Genomic DNA, 16169 nt, shown 5'->3' on the forward strand with positions numbered 1-16169 from the left:
CACTCTAGCCAGATATCTAATTCTCTTTGCCCCAGACAGCCTAGCCACCATGTGACAGAACTCAGAATGGAAAAGCAATGTCATAATGACAGAACATTGCTTGTCCACACCCTCGTCTCCTAGCTACAAATCTCCCTGTTGTACCTTTAGCCCATACCACTTGCTGTGGTCAGATTATAATCAGCAGGCAGGTCTTGAAGCATCTATCATGATGGTTAAGCATCATGTCTCTAAGGCCAGATACTCATGTTGTTAGAAAATAATACAATGTAATTATATTAGTGCGAAACAGAGCTTCTGGCCTCTAATCACTCATATTTAACATAATCTAAATAAAACTTTAATATATATTTTATTATGGAACAGAATGAGAGTCTAGAATAGACCCACATAAATGTGTACAATTAATTTTTGACATAATTGAAAAGGCATTTTAATACAGAAAGAACAGTCTTTTAACAAATAGTGCTAAAATAACTAGACATTGTGGTGGGTTAAGAAATATGTTTAAGATTAGGTAAAAAAGGACCGAGAATTCCGTCTTGGTTTCACTGTCCCATGTTCTGTCTCACTTGAGTCACTTGCTGTAGTGGAAGTCAGGGTCATATTGTGAGGATGTATACGCATCCTATGGAGAGGCTTAGGTGGCAAGGAATCATGGACTGCTACCCGCCACATGGAAAAGCTGGGTAACAGTCATCTGAGGCCTTTAAGCAACCATGTGACTAAGCTTGGAAGCAGAGTAACCCTCAGTCAAGCTCTGAGATGACTCTAGCCACAGTTGACAGCAGACTCATCAGATGCTCTGTGCCAGAACTAGTCAATTAAGTGGTGTCCAGATACATGCTGCACAGAAACTATAAGTATGTTTGTGTTTAGCCATGAAGGTTGAGGGTAATTTGTTTTATAACAATAGATAACTAATATAGACATCCATATGCAAAAATAAGGACCTAATACTTCATACAAAATTAACCCAAAGTGATTCATATACCTAAATGTAAAACGTGTAACTCTAAGACAGTTACCAAAAAAATGTAGGAGAAAATGTTTTGATGCTGGATTAGACACAAAAAAATTTCATAACACCAAAATCTTGATCCACAAAACAAAACATTAATAAATTGGACTTCGGTAAAGCTAAAATATTTTTGCTCCATGAAAGAAACTACTAAAAGAACGAAAAGACAACATATGGACTGGAAGAAAACATTTGCAAATTATGTATTTCACAGAGGACGTGAATATACACAGAGATCTCGCAACTCAACAAAAAGAAAATATAACAACTTTAACAATGGGCAAAAGCTTCGAACAGATATTTCAAAAGGGAACCACTTTTCAGAGGAAAAAAGACTAAAAATTGAGTGGAGCAATTTGACTTTCGTATAATATTTTATAGGAAATCCAATAAATAAAAATTCTGTATAAAACAGAAACTAACAATAAATTTCAAATCAAGCAGATGTCTTCTGCTTTCATCCATGAGGGAGTAATGGAGTTGTCTTCCTGGTATTAAAAGCTGTACAACTGGGCAAAATATTTGCAGAAACTTTTTTTCTTTTTGGCAATGGATAACATGACAAAGGACACCAATCCTTGTAAGAAGAGAAACAAGCCGGGTCTTATTCCTGAAAAGGGCCAGGTTCTGGACCCTGGCACAGGGAGGAGGAGCCCAAGCCCAGTCCAGCCGTCTGACTGAGCAGAGGAAATAGATTAGAGTTTGGAACCTTCAGAGCAGGGCACTAAAGAAGAGGGGCCTGCTTAGAGAGATCACCTAAAAATCTCCATGGGTCCATGACTGAGGGTTGGTCTGTGTATGGTCAAGACACCAGGCAGTCCACGGTGAGGGGGGTGCTAGGAGTGGGACAGAGATTCAAAAACCAGGCAGGGCTGAGCCTGGCACCAAGAAAGTCCGCACCATGGGAAGAAGGACAACACTGAAAGAGACTAGCTGCAAGCAAGAATAAAACCAGGCCTTAAAGGATCAGGATGATCTGACAATAACTTAACTGCCTGCCAGAACAAAACCAGACACCTTACAGTTTATCTTCCAAAATGTCAAGTGTACAAGAAAAAAAGAAGCAGGAAATGTGATTCATAAAATAAAAATAGACAACGTGAAGACCCAGAACTTAAAGGGTAACTTAGATGTAATGAGTGAACATTATGAAAAATTCAGCCAAAAAATGGATATTACAACAAAAAGAATCAAATGGAAATTCTAGAAAAGAAAAGTGCACTATCTGATATGAAAAATTTACTGGATAGGCTCAAGGACAGACTGGAGATCACATAAGAGAAACAGTGACTTAGAGCTCAAAAGGAATAATCCAATCTGAAAAATGTATTTTAAAAAATATTATAAAAGGATGAACAGAGCCTGAGACTTGTGGAACAATTTCAACAGATTTAAATGAGTCCTAGGAGTAAAGAAGAGGAAGATGGGGTGGGGGTGAGGGTTTGGGAAAAACAATTAAGGAGAAGACATCATGGGAAATTTACCCAAATTTTGTCAAAAACATCAACCTACAAAGCCAAGATTCTCACTGAACCCCAAGCATAAGACATAGAAAGAACACCGTAAACTGTCACAGTCAAACTGCTAAACCAACAAGACAAAACAAAAAGATGAAGAGGAAAATCTTAAAAGGCAGCAAGAGAAAACTGACATATTACACACAGTGCAGCGATATAAATGAGGCTTCTCTTCATAAATGATGGATTCTAGAAGGCAAATGCTGTATAAATGAGTAAAAGAGGGCTCCTGTATATTGGCCCCTAGGTTATTTCTTCACAGCAGGCTGAGGCTGAGATCTGTTAGCTCAAAAGCCCTCTGCTGCCAAACACAAACTTTCATACATCCAGTTGTTTTTAATGCTGCCCAAATGAGGGAGTTTTAGCCATTTGGGGACTGCCTGCTTTGCACAGCTATAGGAAACTGCATCCAACGTCTGCTAGATATGAATAAGACCTTCCGGCTACAAGGACCTCACGCTGCTGCCTCCCTTGGAGCCCTCTGACCCACAGACTCTCTGCTGTGCTGCTGAATGACACCACCTAGGCACATACACCACCTCAGATTCCCCTATTCCTCAGAAGTTCCCTTGCCCTTCTGTCCTCTGGGTGGTGGCCCCACTTGCAAACCGGCTGAGGCCGCGCTCAAAGTGTGTGTGTGCTACTGCCACCTTGTGGCCATATCTTTTTCTTTGCTCAGCCTCCAAACCCTTGGAACTCGCTAGAAGATCATAAAAACACAGTGCTGAAAGAAGGGAAAAAAGGAAACAAAAAAAACCAAAAAACTAGCAGCCTCAGATTCTATATCTAGTAAAGATACCCTTCAAAAATAAGGGTGAAAATAAAGATATTTTCAGATAATTGAAAGCTGAGAGAATTACTTGCCGATACACCCACACCACAAGAAATGCTAAAGGAAGATCTTTATACTGAAGGTAAACGATACTAGATGGAACGTTAGATTTACAAACTAGAATGAAAAGCATACAAAATGGTAAATAAGTGGGTAAATACAAAAATCTACTTTTAGTGTTGTCTTTAAAAGATAACTGATTATTTAAGTCAAAAATCAGAATGCTGCATTATTCAGTTTATAATATATATACACAATAAATTACATGAAAATATTGCACAAAGAATGGGGGGAAGATAAATGGAATTATTTTAAAAGGCAACTCATTTTTCGATGTTCAAAGTACGTTTAATGTTCAAAGTAAAAGTGTTTTCAGATAGATTAATTATAAAATAAGCTGAACCAACTATACCATGAGCCCGTAATGCCACATACCAAAACAATAACAGGATCATGTAAAGGTCCATCGGTGTGAAGACTTTCAACGTCATCTTCAATGTTATAATCCCACTCCACACCAAGATCTATGAAGGTCCGCGACTTGGCTTCCTCCCCTTTGCCATTTAAAATATAATGTCCTGTAGCCTGGTTCTTAATAGCTAAAGGAAGAAAAATGAGTAACCAGTATACATTTTATTTTATCATATTAAGTGCTGAAGATTCACAGCACATATATCCTTTCTACAAATCAATGACCATATTTCTTTATTAGTAGCAAGCAATCAAAATGGGTGTTAGTTCTGATATTATTCCCATTGTCTTGATTAGGCATTCAAAACTCTCACGAAGCATTCCTAACTAGTCAAAAATATGGCAAGACGGTTAAATAGGCAAAAATAATGTTTGCAAATATTCCCATTTGAAAACATCGTCAAAGAGGTTAATAGTTTCTAAATCATTTATCCTATATATTTCCTTACAAAACTGGGAATATTTTGAAAATGACAGCTACTTTTTCAATAATTAATAGAAACAATTTATGCTAGGATAGCATATAACATAATGGTTTATTTATTGCATTTTTAAAAAAGTTGGTCAAAATATTTATAGTTATCCAACATAGTTGAAGTAATTTTTCAGGCCAACAATTTAGTTCTCATGATTGTAAAATTTCAGAGCTATATCACCTACTCATATAGTTAGGAAAAGCTGCTTACTGCTAATGGAATTCTTAACGTAGTATACATTTATTACATATTATAAAATGAAATAAAATGCTGGCTTAGTGAGTAAAAAATAATGACTAGGATTTTAAATTTTAGATTTGTTTATCAGAATATAATGTTATACTAGAAAACAAAATTTCATGTTACTACCATTACTGAAAATGTGTAGAAAACATGAGTAATTTTAATTAAATGTATCTATTCCTCTAGGGCTTTAAACTGGTCTATTTTTTCCAAGGACATTAATATGAATTCTAGGATGAAAAACAAGGAATTTTAAATACTGGAGAAAGAACTATAGCTGACTTCTAGACTATTATTACATTTAGTAGTGAACATAATTTAAATGTGTTTAAAAATTCTATGAAACACCATAAAACAATTCATTTTTTAAAGTCACAACTGAAATAAAATGATTTGCTGTAAATTCTCATGGAGTTGATATGTGATGTCTTAGTTTCGGAAATTATCTTAGTGTTCTTATAGGCCAAGGAATAGGAAAGTTATGTTTACACTTGTCTATACAATTTAAATTTATACCTCTTTAAAGTGACATTTCCATGTAATCTTCTCACAAAAGAAAAAAAAAATCTCCTTGTGGAAATTATAATCAGCTCTCTGTGGCAAATGGATCTGCATGTGCCAGTCAAAAACCTGACACATGTCAGATATTAGAATAATTTAAGATTAGATTACTAAAATTCACCTGTGGTTGCTTTTCAAAGAATGTAAAATACAATAAAAATAAGACAATATACAGTATTGGATCAATCAAAATATCAGAACTTATTTGTCAACATAAGTATGATGAATTTTTCTGATATTCCTTAATTTAGTTGATTTTATTAACATATTTATTTTCTTATCCCCTATTACAGAGCAAAAAGTGTGTAAGAAATATAAGCTTGTCAAATGATTTTTTCCCTCATATAATTAGGAACCAACCCCAGTTTCCATAAAAAATTAAAGCTCTTTTTGTTTTTATTTTTTATTTTAAAGTAAGCATAGTTAGGAGAAATGACCAAAAAAACCTACATAACATTCAATTAATGCATTTATGTATTATTTTGATTCTTACATATGTGTACGCACATATATGTACATATACGTATGTACATATACACATATCTATATTTATGATTTCTTTGACATTTCAATGTTTCAGTGCATGTTGAAGCAGAGCCAGCAGACAGAAACACTTACCAAGAATATGAGGAGAAGCCTCGTCTTCTTGGATTAACACATGTCTAGCCCCAGGGGGTATATCAAACATCTTAAGGTACCCTTTGCATGTGTAGTAAATATTGTAGGAAGCAAAGAAGAAAACAAAAGCAATAACCATGGTTAGTTGAGCACTACATTCTTACTGCTTCTGCGTGCAGAAGAGGGCATCCATAAATTTAAAGAAGCAGTTTCAGAAATTCAAAGCATTGGTAGCTTTTGTGACATCCAACATGAAATTAGAGGAAACTTTTTTTTTTATTAAAGAGGGAAAAAAGTTAATCTTGTTACCAATGTATTAGTCACTTATCTTGTATTGACCTTCAAATGATGTCAACAACAATTCAGGCAAATACTATACTTTCCTGTGTCCCTCTGTGTGATTCTAGTTTTCTAAACCATCCTTTTCAAGTGGAGTCAACTTTTAATGAAAGTTCACTTAAGTGGTGAACTTTTTGGGATATGTTATCTGCCTACATGTTATTTTAAAAGTCTAAGAGGGAAGTATAGATAGCTAAACTTCTAATTATTAAAATATTTTCATATTTAAAGCCTTCTTTATTATAAAGGAGTTACAACAGAAAAATCAGTGCTTTCATTTTTCTTGTGATCAGCATTAATTTTAAAGCTTTAGACAAGTTTTATGATGGCACTATTTTAACCAAATTGACAACGTGGATTTTAAACCACTTAGTTGGAAAATGTGTGCAAATTATGTTACGCATTGCCTTTATATGCACCCTAACCTCAAAACCTCCTAAGCCAGAAATAAGAAAATCAATATGCTTAATTGGTTGCTTTGGGTTTTACAATCATGTATCATTCCTATTACTGGAAACGTCATATATCACATACTATGTTGATATTATCACATGTCCTAAAAATTATCTTACAGTCATTTAGAATTAATATTATGTCCATAAATCATAAATATTATGACCTGACAATAGTCAGGTCAATTAGAACGGATGTTACACATCTCATTATCATATAAATAAATGAATATAAGATGATTATGTAACCTACACTTTCAATACATTATGAAACATCCAGTACATATTCTATGGAGAGTATTAACAGAAACGCAGTTATCAATCCACAATTATTGATGAAATAAGAAAAAAAAGTGTTTTTGCCATTTGTATATGTACAATAATATACACTATGAATAGATTTACCTAACTTTTTCACAATATTTATTAGTGTCCTAACTAAATAAAGTGGTCCTTTTGGGATCAGGGTGTTGAGCACTTTAGCCTGGGGTATAGTCTAACACATGAAATGTACCATGTTTGTCTGAGTACACAGTGGCTAGAAGGAACATGCTTAAGGTGCCAAGTAGAGCAAAACAGCTTGATGCCATTTATGGATGCCCATCTTTCTGCAGTTTGCTACAACTTACCCAGTACGTTTTTAGCTTCTCTTGTTTCAGCAAGAGAAATATTACGAGCTCCTTTGGGTAAAGTGAAAGCGCCTCTTGCCTTCCCTTAAATAGAACGTCTTTAATTAGAGGTGGGTTCATGTTTATCAAAGTCTTGTTGTTTCATTGACTATCTCATAAGTCATATATTTTGTTAGGCAAGATATAAAATGTGTTCTGTAAGTTTATGTGTTGAAGTCACAATGCATTTGTAATAGACAATGCCAATAAACTGTTAATAGTCAATGAAAGTAAGACTAAGCATGAAAGTAAGGCTAAGTAGATGATTTGAAGTTGAATACTTGCAGATTTCATTTTCCAGCAACTTCAATTCTTTATGGCACCTCTTGCTTAAATGTTTTCCTGTTGGAAAAGGTTAATTAGTCTATTAAATCACTATGATGACAATATTAGTGCAAAGATATGAATGTTAGATTATCTTTGAACGGTTTGAATTGGTATGACAGATGAAAATTTTCTAATGTTCTTTGGGCCTTGATTTGCAAGTTTAGCATAATGTTTGAGCTATCTGAAAAACAGTACCAATACCTTATATTATACATAATATAGAATGAATGAACATGGAAAAACCTTTTCTTTACATTAATTCACTGTGGAAATAAAACAAAATGAATTATTTTACATCCAAAAGAAAAGAATAAAATGTAACTTGAATAAAGAAAGCACAGTACATTATTTCACAGGAAGATGAAGAAAATTACATTTGACTCCACTGAAACATAATACATGTATATAATTATATTTCTCTTTGCTTTAATAAAATAATGCAATCAATCAGAAACAGCAATATTTGCTTTTTAACAATTTTCAAAGTACAAAACAAAGTAATTTATCACACAGGAATAGCAAAGACATCAGTAACAAGAAAAACATTAGAATATAGTTTCATAGTAATTGAGTTAGGTAGCTGGGGTATAATGGGAGTTAAAAAAAGAAACTAAGAGAATTATTTCATTTGGATGAAGACTTTTTTATAAAAGGAAAAATCACCCTGATGACAATATACTTAATGTAAACCGTATTTCTTTGTTTTTGTTTTACTTTCATGATTTTATAAGATACCAGCAGCTCTTTGGAAGACATGAAAATCTTCTTAAGCAAACACCACGTCAAATTTATCTTTAAGTGCTGAAATCCCAGAAACATTTGCCCAATAAATCCTTATTGAAGAACTGAATATCTGATACGAACTCAAGAAATTATTCAGTAATAAATATTGGTATACAAATCTTTTATGAAAATTCCAATGAATATTATTAAACTATGGATAATATTGCCTACTATTTGATGACAGCTTTTTGTTCTGCCTTTGAACCTTCAGTGTATGTCTAAGTCCAAGTTATTGGCTATGTAACAAGCATAAACATTTACAGAGATGAGCAATTACATCTCAGGTTAGTTTTTGGTTGTACCTCCATTTTGTTTAAAGTAAATTTTTAAAAATTATGTGAAATACAGATCCAAGATTCCTAGATTTATAAACAGGATAAAACTGTTCACTTTTTAAATAAGTATAACTAATGTGATACTTTAAAAGTTGTATCTAAAGTTTTGTAATTTTTAAACTCCTGATCAATAATTTATGTGCAACAGGAATTCAAAATAAATATCAATTCTAATAATTCAATCTGCATTTTATTAAAAATGCAAAATAAAACACATATTTTGGCTAGTTAGTATAACCGATACTGATTTTATTTGTTTCTTTTCTAAATTTAGTATGTATTTTTTTCATCATTGACACTAGGGAGTATGAATTCATTCAAAGTGGTTTTTTTTTTTTTTTTTAACTTCCTTAAAAGGTAATCTGAATAACAATAAATCAGCAGCTAAATTTTGGTTATGTTTATAGAGAAAATGCTGCATTTCTGAAAGAAGAAGCCTCAAAAAGTACAAATCACAGCGAAGCATACTAAATTCATGAGAGACCTCATCTTACCAAGCTTCCTGGGAGTTCTGGTAAATGTCCCCTTCACGGTTCGACAGTGGGAATTATCTCCTCCACAGACACCACACTTATCCTCAACCTTATTAGAACCAATTTCTTTATCACAGCCCACTTTCTGGAGAGAGAAGATGTCAAATGTGGCTAATTTTAATGTGCCCAGTAGTGGTCAACATCCCAGAGAATGATGAACCCTTCATGGCCCACAGTCAGCCAATTTACAGCGAACTGCCAATGTAGTCATGATTTTTAATACCTCAGTTTTTTTTTAATAGTGGAAAATCAAATGACTTGTACCCTAAGTAATAAAGAATATATTTCCTCTAGTCCAATGAAATATTTACACCATTTGAAATTGTCATAGTCACCAAACACACATATAATGAGCACAGATGTAGCTGATGCTGAGGAGACAAAAAAACAGTAAGTGCTTTTCCCTTGCTGCTCTCACATTTATGATGATGGATAATATAGTGAGTTGTATATTAGTGTAATCTTTAAAAGATGGTTAGGATGTGAGATAAAACTTCACAAGAGTGGTGAAGACTTTCACAGGGGCCAAAGAAACACAGAATGGAAAAGCGTTTCAGGAGAGCAGATGAGTTACAACAAAGCCAGAGAGGTTGTATGTTCATGGAAAGTGGGTTCAGAGGTCAATATCTAAACCCATATTTAAACCAATGGAAGGTTAGTGTTTCATGATAAGGAAAGAACAGTGAAAAATCTGCATGGAACAGACTGCAGAAGACTTGAATACCAGGAAGAATTTACATTTTCCCATGAAACGGGGAAATACTGAAGGTTTTCTGAACCAAGTCATGTTCTTAATATAAATCATTGTAGAATAATGAGACACAATACACTACTGCACTCAAAAGTATGGGATGAAAGGTGGTAGGGAAAATAAAGACAACACATACATTTAATGTACTAGGTACTGTGGCAGGTAAAAGCTGAACAAGACATACTATACTTTCAGGAAAATGTAAGCTCAATTACTTTAGACTCATTAATACAACACTTCAGTTTTGCTGAAGTATACAGGAAATACACATTAGGAACAGTGTTTCAGCTAATAAGATAATTTCATATCAATTTAACTATGAACACAAGAAATAAAATGCATTTTTAACATGAGATTAAATGGAGCAAAAAAAACCACGTTTGCTTCCCAACAACTTTTGTTCTAATGTGAAATTTAGCATTTAAAGTTAGTATTGATTAGAAGGTGAGAAAGAAATGTCTTATTATCTTTACAACAAAAGATTAAATACACTTAGCACTGATTATTTTTAAAAAGACCTTGTATTTTAACAGTAGATGCCTGCTGAAACACCCGAAGCAAATGCATTATTACCAATTTGTATTCCCAACCTAGAGGCCTCAGAGTTACTTAAAAAAGGCATTTGGCTGGAAATTAGGAAAATTATTTAAACCTTGATTCTGCCAGTGACCAAAATTTGATCTGAGAAAGTATAATGTCTCCCAAATTTATTTTAGCTACTGAACTATTCATAGACACTTATTGTAATGTGATTTCAAAGATAAAATAGTTTAAAAAATTAAAAATGTGCAGATGAATGATAGTAAATGTAGATACTGTAGAAAGCCTTTGGGGAAGCAATTTGAACTTACCACACACTCTCCTCGCACACATATGCTATATGGATCTTTGTAAGAACAGCGCGTTCCATCATGCACCAGTTGTTTCATGTAAGCAACATCTCCAGTCTCCTTGGACTGACAGTAAAGATGGCATCTTTTCTTGGCTGCATAGGATGGAGGATAAAATTAACTATTTACATAAAATGGAATGTTTGAACAGCATAGTTTGTTTTATTTTTAAATATAAGATTTCAATGTGATTTCCTAAAAACAAAAGGAATACTGTATAAACAAATAAAATAAGGAGTAAGGAGAAAAGTATGTACATCTGACATATTTGTTTTAGCTAAGGTGACCATATAATTTATCATCTAAAGTAGAAAAGGGGCTCTAGTAATAGCAGGAACAGCAGGTATAAACCGGGACTGCCCCGGGCAACCCTAGATTTCACCATAGCTCTTACATAAATTTTAATTCGAAACCAGTTTAGTTTTTGTAATATTAGAGCACTGAAAGAATGTCTCTGATTTGCCTCAATTACCTACCATAGTTTTTGTCTCTTACAGGATGCAACTCACTTCACCAAAATAGATAAAAAGCATGCATTTCTTCTTAATGCGTTGCAACTTCGAATTCTTATGTGTATTCTTCTTTCCTTTAAGATGGATTTGAACTGAACCCAGTGGTGTACGTAATCACATGACTATTTCTTTTCATTCACTCAAATAAGAAGTATGGCAAAAAGTTGCCACTTGGACATATTTAACCAAAAATTCAGAAGTAAGAAGTGAAACATTAAAAGAAAATTTCCAAATGTATTTTTTAAACTAGTCGATAGTACAAAAGTAAAAGGTTATAAGGTATCTTTTGTTATTAAATAATGAGCTTTCTCTTGGTCCTGACTCAATTGTCAAAGAACTAGATTTTTCTCTAGTCGTTCAGAAAGGAAAGATCACAATATTCCAGAAGTATTTCCTAGTAGAGGGATTTTGGTTGAATCAGGAATTCCAACATCTCTCCCAGGCATTCCTTTCCACTGGTCTTTCACCAGTGATGGTGATCGTGCTGCTTGCCAGGAACTATTGCACAATTCTTACCTCTTTACAGAAAGGGTACTTTAGCCTTATTCTTAGAAACCGAGGAGAACTTACTCCTATAAGCACCAAGTTTCCTAAGTTACCAAGTAGGGATCAAGAGTCCATGGGATTGGTGCTGGCAAAGCTTAAACTGTGAGTAACCATCCACACAGCAGGGAGAAGAGCAGGAGGCTACTCACGCTCAGGATGTTCATATGGCAACCAGTGGTGTTTGGTATTCTGGTATTCAAAGTGGGAGTTTCGCTGCTGACACTGCTGTGCTCTGAAGTCCTCAAAGTGTTTTTGGCATTCTTCTGTGTTACAAAGCTGGTACTCAAAATTAACACCAGGACAATCCTGACCACCATTGATGGGCCTAAAGAAAAGACAATACTTAAAAAGGCCTTTTGGCTTCTGTCTAGCAACTGAAGCTTGCAGACACAGTGCTTGAGGGCATAAAGCCAGAGTTTCTGGGCTGCCAGCACAAAGTGAATGAACTCATACTTCCTAATTTCAGTCCCTTTCCAAAAGCACCCTTCTCTCCCTGCTGGGTGGAAGAGTAAAACAAAACACAAAGCTCAACGTAAATCAGCTTTTCAAATCATGTATTTTAAATGCATGGCAAAAGTGTATAAGAAAAAAAAAGCATGTCTATTGGATCGATACAATGATATTTTTCCACCATGTATAAAACACATAGATGCAGCTCAAAGAAACTTTGGTCATTGCTCCATGACTCGCTTTCCTCATATGTAAAATGCAAATAATACTGTCTTCCTTCGAGGAAAATTGTGAAGATTAAATGAGTTGACACTATTTAAAGCACTCCTAACAAACCCTGGCTCATAATGAACTTTAGCTGATCTTTTAATTTTTATTGTCCTTGTTACTTCTAATACTACCATCATCTCTTCCTGTGAAGGCAGGTATGTGGCATCAGACAGTCTTACGAAAGACACGCTCAGAGCTATCCTGCTGCCAGAAACAGAGAGAAAAAGCTGCTCACATATTAAACCCTAGACAAGGAAGAATCCTCTAAATGTGATAATTCAGTTGTTTTTTTCTTCATAAAGATTGCTGAGCACACAATAGGGATTCAATAATTGTAGTCTGAGTGAATGAATGGATAACTTTCCCCCAATAGTCACCTGGCCTTCTATCACAATCTTTCTTTTGCCCGCCTCTGAAGCAATCACGTTCCACTCCCTGAAGAGAGTGAGTCTGTATGCTTGGTACTGCTCTTTCCTGGACACTCCCTTGCTTCTGGCAGTTGATCTCGAAGTGCCCATGCCCATGCCCTTAGGGCACAGTGACCTACTTTTTCCTTGTTCAGCTTCTTAATATTCCTGAACAGCAACTTCTTTACAAATATTCAATCTCCATTTGATCTTCTTATCTTCATCACTGACTGCTTGTCACAGGACTGATGAATGGAGATATATCGAAAACACAAACTGGTTTATGAACCGTGAACAATTTCTTTTCCTGCCCTGTGTTTTACGTGCACTTTATAAAACAGAATACTAATAACATAATATTGAAGTATTTTCTGGTTTCTCCAAAAATAATAAGAATTACAAGGATATACTCACATGGGATTATTGCACTGGCGTGTTCTGAAACGAACACCAGTTCCACATGTCCGAGAACAGGAGCCGAATTTAGTCCATGACCCCCAATTGCCATCTTGTTTTTGCTGATTAGCATTCTTCCACATGCAATGACCCTTATAGCACCACTTAGGAAAATGACAAAGAGTAATTATTAAAATCATGCGCACACTAAAGCTGAAGTTGTTATACAAGAACCATCTAGTTAAAGGGCTTTGACTAGATGCTCTTTTTTCTTCCAGGTGGAGATGCATTTAAAATTATCCAAAAGCAATTGTATCATTAATATACCCTATCAAAGGGTAATTTAGACTTGTATTTTTCAAGTATAAAATTAAAATGGAAAAACAACATTCACTCAGACTAAATTTTTAAATGATACATTCACCAGTGAGCATCAAACATTATAATCAATAAGAACCCTTTGAGCACCCAGCTTGCACAGTTGGTAATATTTTACCCTTCATCTGTCACTACCTATCTCATAGCAGAATCTTTGGAGGGCTATATGATCTTTTTAAAAATGATAACATAAAATATGTCTTGACTTAGATAATAATATAACATGTCCAAAACCTATGCAGCTTTCAAAGCACTTTTATTTAACTTTTAAATTTTTTCATTCACAATGATTCTGAGAGATAGATGGGTCATATATATAATCATCACCAATTAGATGAGGAAAATTGAGGCCCAGAAAGGTTCATCAGTGGTAGTTGAAGGCCATCTGACCAAGAAGTAATTAAGTGGGGCTACCAGAACTCTAATACTATAGAGGCACCTAGCTTAGAGTGCCCTGCATACAGCAGGTGCTCAAGAGATGTTAGTCATTTTCCTCTCCAACATTTTGACTTACTTTTTCATACTACATACAATAAAAGCATTTGTTAAAACTCAACTTTTATAAATTTCAATATAACACCAATATATTTAAGAAAGTTGGATGTTAAAAAGTTAATTATATAATTTTTATAAAGCAAAAATGAATCAACTCGTTATGCTCTTGTTTCTAGTCAGAAGTTTATGATATTGAATTTTCCCAAAGCAAAACATTGTATATAATGTGCTTTGCATAGTGCCTAATATAGTACAAATACTTAAAAAGACAGGTTTTATTATTAATAAGCATATAATCCTTGTCACAAGTACAGTTTATACACATTTGAAATTGAGCTTTGAAAGAACTAAACGCCATATAAATCTTCTGTACCAGGTTTTAGTCCTGCCTACAATTTCTTATTTCTAAACTAGTCAAAGCTCTTCAACTTGAGTTCTTAACATGCCTTTGTTTTGGGATCTTTGCCCTTATGAGTAGCGTAGCTTGGCACTAAGTCAATTTCTGAGCATTCAATCCTGACTACACAATTTGAGATTTAAAACCTCTGGGCATCCTTCCCTAAGGAACAAGGCCAAATCTTCTGTATAAGTTCACATGACTTTATTTCTGGGCAACTTTCACAAGGAATGGGATGCCAGCAGGTCAATCAGATCCCACTACCAGGGGGGCAGATGGTCTGCTGAGTTGCTTCTTCCTAGTCTGACAATAGTGGGCTGAATTGTAGTCCCAAAGATATCAAGTCTTAATCCCTGGAACCGGTAAATGTTAGCTTATTTGGAAAAAGAGTCTTTGCAAATGTGATTAACTTAAACATTTAAAAATGTATCCATGGGGTCCTAAATGCCATTACATGTATCCTTATAAGAGAGGGGTAGAGGGAGACTTGACCCACAAAATGAGGAAAAGGCAATGTGGCCACAGAAGCAGAAACTGGAGTGGTGTAGCTACAAAGCAAGAAATGTAGGGTGACCACCAGACGCTGGAAGAAGCAAAGAAAAGATTCTCAACTAGAGCCTCTCGAGGGAGAACGGCCCTGCCCACACATTGATTTCAGTTCATTGAAATTGATTTTTGACTTCTGGCCTCTAGAACTGTGAGGGAATAAATATCCATTGTTTCAAGCCACCAAGTTTGTGATAATTTGTTACCTTAGCCACAGGGATCTAGTATACTATCTTAGTACATTACCATAATAAAACCTTGCATACTATGATTTTCACATAAAAATGACAGTGCAGCTGTATTCACCACTTTCCAGATCTTTAAAGATGATAATTATGCAACATGTTACATATTTATTGCGTAAATAGATATACTCACTTTTCCAGCAGCACATTCAGTCCCATCAAGTGGAGGTCCCTTTTTAGTCTTACAAAAGTAGGGATTATCAGGATGGCTACACCACAGCTGTTTGCATGGGTCAAAGGTTCGGAACTGGAAGATAGATAATCAAATTCTCAGTGAACTCTCAGCTAGCATGACGTGCACCAAAAATATATTCTATATAGTTTCTTCTGTCCTGTTTCTTGGATGTGTTTATTTCAAGTTAATAGCCAAAGTTGTGACATGTTAAAAAAAAAAAAAATTGCATAAGATTTTCAGGTAGAAAACACTTTTATTCTTCTTTTCTAAAATAACAATGATAAACAATGATTTGTCTGAGATTATCTGGTTGACTTTCAATGTTTTTTCTTGATGTTTCTATGTTTTGTTTTTCAAATAGACAATGTGAAAATTTTCTAAAGACTTAGTAATTATCATGAATATTGTAAATATGAAAATATAATGGTTTGGCAGCTCTCAAGCTATCAAAATGTCTTTTCTTTATTTCTGTAGGTATGAGATAGATTGTTGAATATAAATAATAAAAGGGCTGGGCGCAGTGGCTCACGCCTGT

The 16169-nt window shown here is 34.5% G+C and overlaps 1 protein-coding gene across 1 annotated transcript in view; it reads right to left on the reverse strand.

The window, feature by feature from the left end:
• Positions 1–16169, reverse strand: part of ADAMTS3 (ADAM metallopeptidase with thrombospondin type 1 motif, 3) — a gene marked incomplete at its 5' end in the record, with an annotated part of 60141 nt that overhangs the window by 20892 nt on the left and 23080 nt on the right. Inside the window, 7 exons of the mRNA XM_011973051.1 lie at positions 3806–3969; positions 5740–5820; positions 9138–9261; positions 10779–10912; positions 12025–12200; positions 13417–13562; positions 15593–15706. Coding sequence (XP_011828441.1) covers positions 3806–3969; positions 5740–5820; positions 9138–9261; positions 10779–10912; positions 12025–12200; positions 13417–13562; positions 15593–15706 — 939 coding nt within the window. The remainder of the gene's footprint in view (positions 1–3805; positions 3970–5739; positions 5821–9137; positions 9262–10778; positions 10913–12024; positions 12201–13416; positions 13563–15592; positions 15707–16169) is intronic.

Source organism: Mandrillus leucophaeus, unplaced genomic scaffold (assembly GCF_000951045.1).
Source record: "Mandrillus leucophaeus isolate KB7577 unplaced genomic scaffold, Mleu.le_1.0 Scaffold1336, whole genome shotgun sequence".
NCBI classification, from domain to species: domain Eukaryota; kingdom Metazoa; phylum Chordata; class Mammalia; order Primates; family Cercopithecidae; genus Mandrillus; species Mandrillus leucophaeus.